The 14016-nt window shown below is 34.5% G+C and overlaps 2 protein-coding genes across 5 annotated transcripts; both read left to right on the top strand.

The window, feature by feature from the left end:
• Positions 1 to 1030: 1030 nt before the first annotated feature.
• Positions 1031 to 5012, top strand: LOC142611729 (uncharacterized). Its single transcript, XM_075783846.1, has 3 exons — positions 1031 to 1257; positions 2411 to 2955; positions 4562 to 5012. Exons 1-3 carry the CDS (start codon positions 1104 to 1106, stop codon positions 4820 to 4822), a joined length of 960 nt encoding a protein of 319 aa, XP_075639961.1. The 5' UTR covers positions 1031 to 1103; the 3' UTR covers positions 4823 to 5012.
• A 3532-nt stretch (positions 5013 to 8544) lies between these two features.
• Positions 8545 to 13562, top strand: LOC142613193 (casein kinase II subunit beta-1-like). Of its 4 annotated transcripts, none has more exons than XM_075785423.1 (5): positions 8545 to 9123; positions 11752 to 11970; positions 12267 to 12376; positions 12473 to 12635; positions 12996 to 13562. In XM_075785423.1, exons 1-5 carry the CDS (start codon positions 8877 to 8879, stop codon positions 13124 to 13126), a joined length of 870 nt encoding a protein of 289 aa, XP_075641538.1. In that variant the 5' UTR covers positions 8545 to 8876; the 3' UTR covers positions 13127 to 13562. The 4 variants fall into 4 exon arrangements, with proteins under 4 accessions (XP_075641538.1, XP_075641537.1, XP_075641540.1 ...); XM_075785422.1 differs by having other exon boundaries at positions 12473 to 12638; XM_075785425.1 differs by having other exon boundaries at positions 8547 to 9123; positions 12282 to 12376.
• Positions 13563 to 14016: the final 454 nt, after the last annotated feature.

Below are 14016 nucleotides of genomic sequence, written 5' to 3'. Positions count from 1 at the left end.
GGAAACATTTACTTGAGACCTTCATCTAAATATCTAACAGTATTGATGAATCTATCCCCAAGAACGTTATAATATAAGGAACTTTACTGTTCATCAAAAACTCCAAAACTATCCAATCTCGGTTTATATGCTAAAAAGCGTAAATTTATGGAGAAAAAAAAAATTATAAACCCAAAGCACAATTTTGGACCCACACATGAGACATATGTTCCATTAGACTATCTTGTGCAGTAATTTTACTCCAAGTAAAGATAATCATACACTCTTTATTACATACTCATTATATACACATTGGCAGGTGAGCTTTCTAATCACGACATGGGCTTTCTAGTCAATAGAGTCTAGAAATTACATGAAATTCCCAAAAACCCTTAAAAATAGGGAGGATATATAATGAAGCCTGACTTGGCCTAAAGACATTTGTGGGCTCAAATTCCTTATGTAAGGTACAATATTCCAAGAGTAAGAGTTTGGCCAAGTGAACTGGAGGATCCAAGCTTTGGGTCAAACCCAAATTTAGGCCACTATATTGCCCATACACGACTCAGGAAGATAAGGCAGCCACGACTCATCTCAATTAGGAACTTTAAGAGGTTATGAAGATGATAGAAGAACTGTGAAAAACTTCACACTGGGGCAGATTATTTTCTTGGTCCTTTCTCTCGTAAAAAATGTTTTTAGTGTTAGTTTGGGAATAATTTATTTAACTTTTTGCTATAAAATTTGTTAAAGTATAGATAATATGTTAAAAAACTATTCATAAAAGCTAAAAATTAAAAGCTAAACCTTAAAACACAATTTCAATTAAAATTGTGAACTCTAGCATGTAATAAATTTTTTCATTTTTCTCTTCTCAAATCTGAATAAAAGAGGGCTAAAATGGTCAAGTACTACTATTTGGCAAAATACACGGCAAACTTAAATTTTGTAAACTCAAATTTAAAAAAGTGATAAATTACTAAATATTTAGTAAATAGTAATTTGCTAAATAGTGGGATATGGCCATTTGGGCCCATAGAAGAGTCCCAAAACGCACCGACTCGCACAATTGGAGATTTTCTTTCATTTTTTGTCACCAGGAAAAGGAAGAGAGGGAGAGAGAGATGGTGAGCAGAGAAGGGATGGAGAGCATAACAGAGAGACTATCGGGCGTTGAGAATCTGTACTTCCCTCAATCCAATGCCATTTCCAATCATCCTTCTCACCGCAAGGCCGCCCTCCTAGACCTTCTCTCCCGCGACGTCGCCCTCTTCTTAGGTCTCTCGCTCTCTCTCTCTCAAGTTTTCTGTTTGGTTTCTCGGAAACTGTTTTAGTATTCCATATACGAATTATTTACCTTAACTCACTTAATTATTTAGAATTTCCTGTCAATTCTTAAACCCTACTTTTCTCTTTTTTTGTGTGTTTTCTTAGTTCTAAAGTTGAAAATCATGGTTGATTTTTTTTTTTTTTAATTCATTTTTTCTCAGCGACTAAACGCTGCGTAGACTCTGCTCTCTTTTACAATCACTATACTCTTTTTGGTTGCTGAGGAAAGTAGGAAGAGAAAGGGAGAGAAAATCTCTTACTTCTATGCTCTATGTCAATGTAGTTTCTGTAAATAAATTTATTATAAAGAAGAAGAAAAATCTAGCTCAGCTAAGCCTATTACTTAGGGCTCAATGACAGAGATAATAGGAACTCGGATTCTATCTGTGCTGTTGACGATTGACATGTTGGTAGAGTAGAGATTCTTGTTATTTGAGGTCTCAATTCACTGCAAAGGTAATTAAAAAATAAATAAAAATCTAATCTCTACATGCATTTTTTATTTTTATAATTCAATTGTTACAATAAGTAGGTATAGGGGAGATTTGAACCCTAGTTTTCCTCATAATGGAGAACAAGCGCACAAACACTTCATTTGGAGTGCTGTATTGGTGTCATATCCATGTCATACCAGTGTTGTACCTGCCGTGTTATGTTATAAATTTTCAGAAATTGTTCGTGTCACCGTTTGGTACCCGTACTGTATCCATTCCATGTTCCTGTCCGTGCTTTCTATCCTACAAGGCTCTTGGCACTTATGCTTGGACTCTGAATGCAGAGGAAAAAAAATTTTAATTAGGAAGTTTATGTTTTACATAGTTTAAAGGTCATATGATTATAAATCTATCCTAAGGAAGCTAAGAATTTTGTTACCCTCAATTTGAGTGGCTGTTATCTTATCTCCTTTTTCTTAGATTTTCTTTATTTATTGAATGTGGCACTTCTAATTTTAGGTGGAGTTTTCTTACACTGCCTATGTACCTGACTTGAGGCCTCTCTTTGTGATGAATTTTTTTTTTTTTAATAATTAGTTTTTAAATAAGAAAGTAAATAAATAGATTCCAATTTCACTGATTCCCTTTTCATTGATCTATTAACTCAGAAAGATATGGATCACAACTGACATCCAATGAGCTTCAAGAATTTGATGCACTTAAAGACGATTATGAGATCAATTGGCACTTAAAGCACCTCAGAAGTGTAATGAGTCCAACATCAGAGGAGTTGAAGTTGAGGTCAGTGACAGTGAAGAACCGGAGACGAGCCTACTTGGATAAACTGATACACGATGGGCAATATTTCTCAGAGGATGCAATGAGGGAAAGAGAACCATATTTGCATCATGAGTATGTAGGTAAATATCAGGATCCAACCGGTAGGAGCATGGCAAGACCGGGGGAGCGGTGGTCGGAGACGTTGATGAGGAGATCAGAGGAAGCATTTTTGGTTGCAAAGATTAGAAGGGAGCAACAGAGGTTAGGTGTGGCTGAGAGGGACTGGATTGGTAATGATAGAAACCAAGAAGAAGAAGAAGAAGAAGAAGAAGAAGAAGAGGAAGAGGAAGAGGAGGAGGAGGAGGATGAAGAAGAAGAAGAAGAAGAAGAAGAAGAAGCCAAGAAGGCTGATGGAGCTGCAAATTCTGCAGAGGTATTTTCTGGGTTTATTTTTATCCATGTCAGTGATGACTTCTATTTGGTTTACCTAAATTTGTTCGCTAAATATAGTGATTCTGGAGGGTTGATTTTGGATTTTCTACCATTTTATATAACCAGCTAAGCCTTTCCTGAAACATGCAGTCAGACAATTGATATTTAAATTATTATAGTGGCACAATTTGAACTTTCTCCCTTGCATATTTATAAATGGAAAATGCAATGTACATGGTGTAGATTTTTTCAGATGCTCAGAAAATGAAATACAAAAACATCTTATCTGGGAAGCCCAGTAAATTTAATGTTTTGATACGTAGGAAACTTCTGCATAGAGTAGTCCGCAATTTCATCTGTCTTCAATATTTTAACATTAGCATAATTTAATTTTGAAGTTTGAATTGTTATATAATTATTCATTGTCTTCTTACTATTTTTTTTTTCAATTAATTATGAAATTTTATTTTCTTGCTGTCTAAGTTGCTACTTATACTGTGGATTTCTGAAAGGGTATAGATTTGAGGCAATGTTGTTTTTGAGGATTTTTGTGTTGCTCATAGTTACTTAAATTCAGAATGTTGTTGGGAAAAATGGGGCACACTATGGGTTCTTAGCTATAACAATTGCTGGTCTTCCTTCATTCTGTCATTGTCTAGAATAGAGAAACATAGCAAATAGTTGACTTTGTTTTTCTAGTGCTCCATCACAAACTAATTCTGATAACACCAGTTCTTGTCTATTCAACATACAGGGCCTCAAGCTTATAGAGCTATCAGATTTTCTTTATAATATATAAACCCTTAAGTTTGTTTAAATTTACTATTGCAATGTTAGTTGGCTATGTCCATGACATTATTAAGACTGAACTAGTCAAGTAGTCTATACTTGTACTTTCCAAATGAGTTAACAAATTTATGGATTCATGCAACCCGAAGCATAATTATGAACTTTAGTAGTTACGTCTATCAATATATATGTACTTCAATTTATAAATTAACCCTCCCTCCATAATTTAGTAGGAAGTTTCCTTTGTAGTGTATTGTAAGAGTGAAATACAGTCTGTAGCATTTCATTAATTGTGGAGATGATACTAGTTAAGATAAGATCTGAGTTGGCAACAGGTCAGAACAAGATCTGAGTTGGATAAAAGCTTATCCAGTAATATTTGTTTATTAAATTGAGTCAAATTGGTTGGTTCTATTTCAATTCCAGTCCATGAAATTCAATTATTTAATTAACCAAAAGAAATGTGAATAAATTACTCATTCCTTAGTGAACCCCTCCATGCCTTGATTGGCCCTTCTTGTCATATATAACGAAGATGTTAACAAAGAAAATTACTCTCAGGCCATCAGAAGTAATGAATTATGACACTAGTTCTACTTGGTGGGTCCTAGATGTTCTGTGTATAGATTATTTATAATTTAAATTGTCTTGCTGTACCTAATTAAACTTGCCAAATTTTGATCTGTTACATTGAATGATATATTTTGTGTTTTGAATTCTTTAGTAACCTAATACACCTAGTAGGTGTCAATTGTTATAAACATAACCAGCAGTTTGATTCTGACTGACATTTTGAGATTTTGCCTTGTCACTTATAGATGGGCTCGGATCATCGTGATGATGCAACCAATGGTGCCCACTCCACTGCAGAACAACACAATGAGAGAGAAACTTTATCTGCCACAGAGATGCAAGATCAGATGGATCAATTCACTTACATCATGCAGCAGAAGTTTCTGTTAGGGGAAGATCATGAACATTTAGATTATTCAAAAATAGATAACGATGAGACCCTGGATGATCACTGGCAAAGAGAAGCCAGCCATGATGCTGAGGAAAAGTATTTCGCTGAGGACTGAGGAGGACAGAAGCTGCATTAACTTTATGTTGCTCGCCATAGCTTCTCATTTAATCTTTGTTTTCTAATTAAGTCTTTGGCTGAGATTTGCATATGTAATTACATGTCTTTTTTTGTGTAAATGATATGTGACCAGCTGCTTCATTTAATCTTTGTTTTCTAATTAAGTCTTTGGCTGAGATTTGCACATGTAATTACATGTCTTTTTTGTGTGTAAATGATATGTGACCAGCTGCTTGTTTAGACTTCCACTAAGCGCTTAAATCGGAATAAAATCAATTCAGATTCCGCACTTAATATTCTAGCAGAACAAGTTGGTAGAAAGTGAACAATTTGAAAGGAACCTAAATGGCTGGGAAATTATTCAAATAGTCCAAGTAGGAATCCAGAACAGTGAAGAGGTTGCATTAAGGTAGCATTTGGTATGGGGGAATCCACATTACTCTTGGCATCTAGATTCCTAGGAATGTGATTCCTAGGAATCACATTCCTAAGAATGTAGCTATTCCAATGTTTGGTTTCATTGGGAATATCTTAACATTCCTAGGAATGTGAGATGATAACGCTTGGTTTATTCCTATAAATCTTAAATGAATTATTTATTTTTCTTATTCTATCCTTAGATTTGAATGTGAACTACCAAGTTCTTAAAAAAAAAATCTTCCTCTAAATAAATAATGAAAAACCAAATATAAACTATTAATTATGAAAAATTCATTAAAATTATAGTCTAATATTTCAAAATGACAGGTACAATACAAAAATAACTATTTAAATTCTCAAATGCTTTTATTCTTAATAATAATTTTAAAAGAGTTTAATCCATAATAATTTGTTTTATATTTTATGTTAATTGCTTAAATGATAATGAAAAAGGATTAAAATTGTCAATTTATAAAAAATACAATTTCCTTTAAGCTTGGGAATCTAGATTCCCACCTGTTTTAAAGGGAATCCACATTCCTACTGAGAGGGGAATCCAGATTCCCCTGGCATCTGATTCCTTAGCGTGATTTGCAACCAAACATAGGAATCTTTAAACATTCCTAAGAATCCTAAAATATTACCCCGTACCAAACGCCACATAAAAGTTATGCGATAAGAGGTTACTAGAGAAAAGAGATCAAGATCAAGTTATACGAGGTTATTATTGAGAATACATATAGAGAGGGAGAGAGAAAAAGAGATCAAGATTAAGTTACACCCAAAGTGAGTAACCATTTGATTACGTTATAGTATATACCACTTTATAATTTTTATTATATTAATTTTTTGGAAATCTTATAATTGAAATATATGTTCTCTTTGTGTGTGTTAACTGTTAACACCTCAAATTTGAAATTTGATATTAAGCTTTGATCATTTTAATATCATAATTATATGTAAGAAGATAATGTAATTTAATGGCGTCGATGCAACACATTTAATTAAAAATTATAGAATGATGTGAGAGTTGGGAGTTGGGATTCTTTTAACTAAGAAGACCACAAAAGTTGGAATGTATCTTTAGTTATTGTTTATATAAACAACGGCATACCATTGAATGATGTGGGAGTTGAGATTCTTTTAACTGGGAAAACCACAAAATTTGGAATGTATCTTTAGCTATTGCCTACACGAATACCAACATAAGTCGTTGTAAAATTGGTTTCTCCCTGAAGACTAGTGACACTTCAATAATAAAATTAGTTAGGTTTGGAATATTTGGGAAATAATGGTAACTTTTGGGCTGAAAAGGTCATACCTCTTCCTTCCAGTGGTGCCTTTTATACTTGTGGAAAGTATTTCCTCACCTCAAATCAGGCCCCAAAACTCAATTTTCTCTTATTGATTTATTGATTTGATGCTTGTTATCTTCATTTGGCCACATCCTAATTCAAGGATTTAAGCGATCCAATGTTTTTACCTATCTAAAAATGGGGGAGGGAACATATCACATAACATTAAATAGAGTGGAAGGTTATTGGGTATAATTCTCTTATTGATTTATTACTTGTTATTCTAATTTGGCCACATCTTAATTCATCAACAATTGAGCGATCCAATGTTTTGACCTACTTAAAAAGGGGGAATGAGCATATCACATAACATCAAATGGAACCGAAGGTTATTTGGTAAAATAAATGTATAGATGATTGGTATTCTGCATGGCCAATACTACTTTTTAGGAGAGAGTTATGGTGATATAACGAGATTGTTGAGACAATCTGCCTAAGACATGCCTTATCCAAATAAATAATGATTTACAGTTATTAGTAACTTCAGTTAGTCCTGGTTTACATGATGTTGAGATATGCTATGACCCTCCACAACAAAAATTACACTAGGCATATAAAGATAACACAATAAAACTAAGGAATTTGTGGCAATTCATTACAGGCTGAAGCTCCGGTCAGAATGCACGTACATTTTCAATGGTGATAGTTTGTGGACGCATGTTGCAGGAAGTGCTGTACAGCAGCATACACACCAATCTTTGCTTTTAGGCAAATGGGGCTCTGTAGAAAAATGTACAACATTGTGTGCAGTTTTATTATACATGGTTTTTTTCTTCTTCTTCTGAATAATGCAGTTTGCACGGTTTATTGAATTTGTAGGAGTAACCAAAGCTGAAGCACTATCAATACATGCTTTGCACGTGAAGGTTTGGTGATTCCACAATTATCAGAAAAATTGGACCCCTCCCCAAGAGAATGTTTAGTACAAATTTCCCAGCTATTCTGGTCTTTTTGGTCCCCACTTACTTCTTTAATTATTAATTATTGCACCCCAGTTAGGTTTTCCCCTTTTTTTTTTTCAATAAAAACACAACAAAAACGTAAATCACGAAGGACCTAAGGGAAAAAAAATCTCCACCAAGAGTCGGCATCGCAAGACGTTATAAAACTTTCACATGCAACCATTATTATCATATATGCGGTGAAACTGACACGTGCACAAACCTTCTTATTGGACCTAATATGATCAACTACTCTATTAACAGTTTAACACTATAATAAATAATGTGATTCTCAAAATAAATAAATAAAAACACTATTTTATAATTATTAAAATGACAAATATATTATAATAATAATAAAATCATTTTTTTAAAGAGTACAAAGAGAATTACAAATTTATGTCGTCTACACCAAAATGACTACTCTTTATCATTTGTTTAAAATATTAATTGATTCTTTGTGTAGGCATTATTTAAACCATAAATTTTTCGTTCAAGAACAATAAACACACTTTACCAATGAAGCTAACTACAAAAAGTAAAAACCATACAAAAATAATATTAACATATTAATCATAATTTATCAATTTAGATCAAAAGAAATGATATGTTTATAATATTTTCACAGTAAATTTTAAATAGTAGGTTATCAGCTGTTATAGGCCATTATTACAGTGAACAAAAAAAAGTAATTTCAGTAATAGCCTAGTAAATTCATATTATAACCAGTATCAACTCATCGTAACACTGCCCTCTATATCATTTTTTTTTTTTTTTTTTTTTTAAGAATCACATGGTTTACAATTTACCACCCAAACAAACTATGGGGGCAAATAGAAAAAAAATGTTGTGACTAGTTTTGATCCGTTAATAAGCTATGATTTTTTTTTTTTTATATGATGGGGGCAGGGGGGGGGGGGGGCAAGAAACAAAGAGCTAATCAAGTGCCACGTGTCCAATAGCTGAATACACAAAATCTAAAACAAGCTCTATGCTAAAAAAACATAAGATCCCTGCTATAAAAGGCAAGGTGTTCTCCGCGCCGATTTATCGGCAACCAAGCTCCGAACTGCTCTCATTTCTCTCTCTTCCCAGCTCTCATCACAAAACAAAAGAAATCCATCTCTCTCTCTCTCTCTCTCTCTCTCTCTCTCTTTCTCTCTCTCTCTCTCTCTGATCCTGTAAATACAAAAATCCCCTAATTTTCACAAACCCTAGGGTTTCCCTATTTTCGTATATGAGATATCAATCGAAACGATGCCGTTTTGAGCGCGGAACACAGTGAAACATAGAGAGAGAGGGGTTGATCGGAGAGAAAGGAAGGGTGGGGGGAAAGATGTATAGGGAGAGAGGGGTCGGAGGTTCGAGGTCGGAGGTCGGAGTCGGAGTCGGAGTCGGGCCCCAGCTCGATCGGAAGCAACGGATCAACGAGGCACTCGATAAGCAGCTCGAGCGATCCTCGCCGTCCACCTCCAGACCTTCGTTGATCAACGGCAAGGATAAGTCCGTGTTCATGCCTAAACCTCCACCCGATCATAGAGACTCTCTCCCCAACAACAGCAACAACAACAATTGCTCCGATGGTATATAACACACACACACACTCTCTCTCTTTTGTAATAGAATCTGAGAAATCTGAAACTTTGATTCGTTTTATTTTTAATTTTATTTTAATAATTGTCTTTTAAACTTCGAATTATGAGTGTGTTGAGCTTTTTTTGTGCTTAGATTGGTAACTTTTGGAATTGTTTTTAAATTTAAACTTTTGGGTCTTTTGAATGTGATTTCTTATAGTAAGGAAAAATGGGTTTTAGTTGTTTTCTACAATCTTTATGTGATTTGCTTTCTGAGCTTAGATTTGTAAATAAATAAATAAATAACTAGTAAGACTGTTTAGATTATAAGAAGAAAAGAATATTCCTTCATATTAGAGGGTAGTTGTCGTCACAATGAAGCAAAGGAGGTTAATTATAGTTGGAGCTCTAAGTCTTTCTGTGGTTTATTTTTAAGGATGGGATCTTTTATGAAAATTTCAAGTGAATACTTGTGATTGTATGATGTCGAAGAGGTTTTTGCATGTTTTCTTTAGATTATGCTGCCGATAATCACAGACGTTTCAATCCATTATTGTTGATTTCCTTTTCCTATTACTGAAAACGAAAGGATATTTCAGCTATGATGTCTGGTAAAGTTAATCCGTTGGTTTTAGAAATCAGTGATACAAACTGGACTGTTAAACAAAGCTGGAGATCATAATCGGCCAGACCCGTATGAGAGAAAGTCAATGTATAGCCTCAAATGGTGTATTTTGGAATGGATACTTCATACTTCCTTATTTTTATCAGCAACTTGTTATTCAAGTCAAGCTCATGAAATAACTTTTTGGGGAAGCGAAGGTTAAGCTTTTGAGTTTCTGACATTCTAGTCATAGAACATGAACCGCAACATCATTTGACCAAGAAGAGGGGATAGAACTAGAAATTTAAACTTTTACATGATAAGTTATTGGTGTATATCTTGTATACATCCTGTGTGTTAGGGTTGTGCCCCTATTTTTCTTTTTAATGTAAACATTACTTATCAAAAAGAACTGAAAAGTATAAATTGGTACTTCTCTTGAATCAACAGGAACTATGGCCTATGAAGAGTGCACATGGTCTTATTGTACACTTTGGTTTTAGTTCTATAAGATCAAAGACAATGGTGTCTGTCCAAACTTTAAAGGAGGAGACAGTAATACCTAAGAAGGCCACTAGATATTCTGTCTGTCATATTTATGGTATTAATTCTTAAAGGAAAACTATGAAGGAACTCTATGTATGCTGGTCCTTTTGACTATAATATGATTGACAGTCACCCATTTTCCTAATGGAGATGCAGTTGTCACTTGTTGGATAACTTAAATTTTGATCTCAATGCATAGAGATGAAGAGGAATAACAACCTGCTTTCTGCCAGCATTAACAATGTCAACCAGCTGGATTATTTTTAGATCATATAAAGACCGAAATTATAAAATGGGTTTATCATTCATATAGAAATTCTGCTTATGGAGGTGTGCTTTATCCCTGGGGGCCCCCCCCCCCCCCCCAACACCCCCTTTCCCTTTTTTATGTCCTTGTGTATTTTGATTGCATGAATACAAATATGGGGCATAAATAGGATATGAAATTGGCATGTTTTTGATTGGAGAAGGATGCATTTAATAAAGGACCTATGTTGTTCTTGTAAGATATCAACACTGGTGTGTGTACTTGCATTGGTGCCCCCTCCTGTTGACGCCTTACTCTCTGTGTGTACAAAAAGTCAACTTCATCCAGAGGCTTCTAGCGATTTGATGTAAATTTTTAAAGGGGACGAAGATATCTGGTAAAAATTTTCCATTTTATACTGGTATCATGAGAAAAGGGCACTGCATTTCAAGGAATGGAATTTTACTAAATAGCAAAACATTATATAAAGAACCCTGCTATAGTTGGTGGCTGTATTTGACAAGAAAGTAATTTTTAGTAAATTCGATAGTTATGACGGAAGAGTAGTTATTTGAACCCTAGATGTCTCAGTTGAAAACACTAGGAGGTCCCAATTGAGTTGCAAGACTCTTGGTGACAAGAAAGGAGTTAGATATACTACTAAGATGGCATTGCTATTTTATATGGCTTACAGTGGGGCTTTCATATTATGTTTTATAGTTTAAATTTTTATATAAGTATAGATGTATGAATAGGATGGTAACTAATTGCTTGCAATCTTTGGCCTCTGCCTCGGTGATCTAAAGGAGCTTCTACATAATTTAACTACAACTTCGCATCCTTGTTATAACTTTTAAGTGCAATTTTTAATATGTTAAGAATGAGCCATGTTACAGGTTAGACTTTGTTGTGTGTGCAATATGCATTCTTTTCTATATATTATGTAGATCATTCAATTACAATAATTTATTCTTGCTTAGGTTTTTGCAACTCTTATTGGTTTTTGTGCAATTACGTTGCATTCTCCCTAGTTAGTTACATCCTGAAAGAGAGTACCAGGTCTTTGTTGTGTAAATATTTCACACACCCATGCACACTATGTATACTTGTATTGTATTCTACATGGTCTGGTCCTGTAAGTTTTTCATATCAATCTTTTTTCCTTTCATATCAAGCTATTGATTGTATGCAACCATTCTCTTCAATTCTCTGATTTACATCTTATCTACTTTGACTGCAGAGGAATCTGAAACAGACAGTGAAGAATCAGACGTTAGTGGCTCTGATGGAGATGACACATCTTGGATCTCATGGTTTTGCAATCTGCGAGGAAATGAATTCTTTTGTGAGGTGGATGATGACTATATTCAAGATGATTTTAACCTTTGTGGGTTAAGTAGTCAAGTTCCTTATTATGATTATGCACTTGATTTGATTTTGGATGTTGAATCTTCTCATGGTAAGCTTACATCTTGTTTTCAGAAATTGTTGTTCTTATGTGTTAATTCATAGTGATGAATATTTTATTCATGTTGAAGTTGTTAAAGTTAATGCTTGCACTTTGTTTGAGTTAGTCATGATATTGCTGTATTGTTTTATGATAGTTCTTCTTTCTCTTTTTTTGGGTGGTATCTGATGTCCTGACAATTGTTCTTTGAACCTGATATTTTAAACTAAATGGTGGAGTAGTTTTACTCCACTCATTTGATAGTCAGTTTTGTATGATGGGCACTTTGCCATGGTTGAAATTGGTAGGTGATATGTTTACAGAGGAACAGAATGAGCTCGTTGAATCAGCAGCGGAGATGCTTTATGGTCTGATTCATGCCCGATATATATTGACAAGCAAAGGAATGGCTGCTATGGTGAGATTCTTCCTCTTGGTTGTCTGTGACATTTTCATGCTTTCATATTCATAAAATTTGGTTCTGGCTAGAATCTCACTTTTGGAACTTCTGCAGTTGGAAAAGTACAAGAACTACGATTTTGGGAGATGCCCAAGAGTTTACTGCTGTGGGCAACCCTGCCTCCCAGTTGGTCAATCAGACATTCCTCGGTCAAGCACGGTAAAGATATACTGCCCCAGATGTGAAGATATCTACTACCCTCGATCCAAGTATCAAGGTAGTATCCTTTTATACTGTTGAAACCATATTTCATTGCTTACTGCATATATCCACTGGTTGCAAGAGGTGTCTCATGCATAAGCTCCCCTCCCTCTTTTCCCACTTTGTCAGTTGCCCATAAGTTTTAATGGCTAGAGGCTAGTCCAAAAGGCTCTTCTTTATAAAAGTTCCCTATGTTATAAAATAAATAAACACTAGAATAAGTGTGATCATCTTCATCATCATTGTTGCTGTTGTTTTTGTTTTTGTCATAAAAACAGCATTAATACATATTTGGGTGTCCAATTCATTTTTAATGGCCGAACACTATGTGCCCTGGGGTTTTAAATATTTCCTAAGTTTCTTTAACTCTATCTAGACATTGATGGGGCTTATTTCGGAACGACATTTCCCCACCTCTTCTTGATGACATACGGGCACCTCAAGCCACAAAAGGCGGCACAGAGCTATGTTCAACGAGTGTTTGGATTCAAGATTCACAAGCCATGATGCTGGAATTCAAAACTCTCATTGGGCTGAGAGTTCATGCAAGTCTACTGCTTAGCTTTTGTGTGGAAGCTTTTAAGAATTCAGTGGAATTTGCAAAGTTTCCTTAAAATATGACATTTACCTTCCCCTACTTTATGTGTTCTGGAAAAATACTGTAAAGCCATGTGCAACCATTACATGCAAGAATTTAGTTTCAATTTTAGATGCTTATCAGTAATCTTCTCTAGAACTCTTTCATTTTTGGTAGTGTAGGTAATGAAATGGCCTTGTAGTGGATTGTTCCATTGTTGCTTTTCTATTCTGGCATTAGCTTGGCAGTGTGTGATTGTTGGCGGTTATAAGTCAGAATTCCATCGTATGCTCAGATTCATCATTTTGTACTTTTTCATTAATTTTTTTTATAGTTGAAGTTGATAATATAAAATTTAATGCTGAACTCCGCAGTTGGATGTATGCACTTAAGTTGAAGTATAGCGTTATATTCATGTGAATAGAGATATGGTTTTCTTATGCTTAATGTAGTTCTACTCTCTAAATATTCTACTAGTCAAAGAGTCCTGTAGTTTAGCCTACTCTCCTTTGTTAGGAGAATTAGTGTCCGAATCCCTTCCCCCATTTTTGTAACTATTGTCTGCATGTCAAGAATTCTGCCTCTCTCTCTCTCTCTCTCTCAAAAACTTTTGAGTATTTTTAGAATATAGGGAGAAGAGCGAAAGGTGGCTAGAACATACTAAAATTTAGCATATTCGAATCATCTTCTCTTCTTTGATCTTCCTTCAAACAAATATAGGGTTAATGTAGCAAAATAATAATAGCAATAAAAGCAAATTAAAGATGTGTCTCGTCTTCATCCAAACAAATATAGGTTAATGTAGCATAAAAATGGATAT

Source organism: Castanea sativa, chromosome 10, assembly GCF_040712315.1.
Source record: "Castanea sativa cultivar Marrone di Chiusa Pesio chromosome 10, ASM4071231v1".
NCBI lineage: Eukaryota > Viridiplantae > Streptophyta > Magnoliopsida > Fagales > Fagaceae > Castanea > Castanea sativa.
This window is presented reverse-complemented; position numbering and strand designations above follow the sequence as displayed.

Bases quoted from the DNA above. Each gene is read 5' to 3' on its own strand.
- LOC142611729 (XM_075783846.1), top strand. From the start codon at position 1,104: ATGGTGAGCAGAGAAGGGATGGAGAGCATAACAGAGAGACTATCGGGC. The intron at 1,258-2,410 runs GTCTCTCGCTCT...CTATTAACTCAG, and splicing joins CGACGTCGCCCTCTTCTTAG to AAAGATATGGATCACAACTG. The intron at 2,956-4,561 runs GTATTTTCTGGG...TGTCACTTATAG, and splicing joins GAGCTGCAAATTCTGCAGAG to ATGGGCTCGGATCATCGTGA.
- LOC142613193 (XM_075785422.1), top strand. From the start codon at position 8,877: ATGTATAGGGAGAGAGGGGTCGGAGGTTCGAGGTCGGAGGTCGGAGTC. The intron at 9,124-11,751 runs GTATATAACACA...CTTTGACTGCAG, and splicing joins CAACAACAATTGCTCCGATG to AGGAATCTGAAACAGACAGT. The intron at 11,971-12,266 runs GTAAGCTTACAT...TGAAATTGGTAG, and splicing joins GGATGTTGAATCTTCTCATG to GTGATATGTTTACAGAGGAA.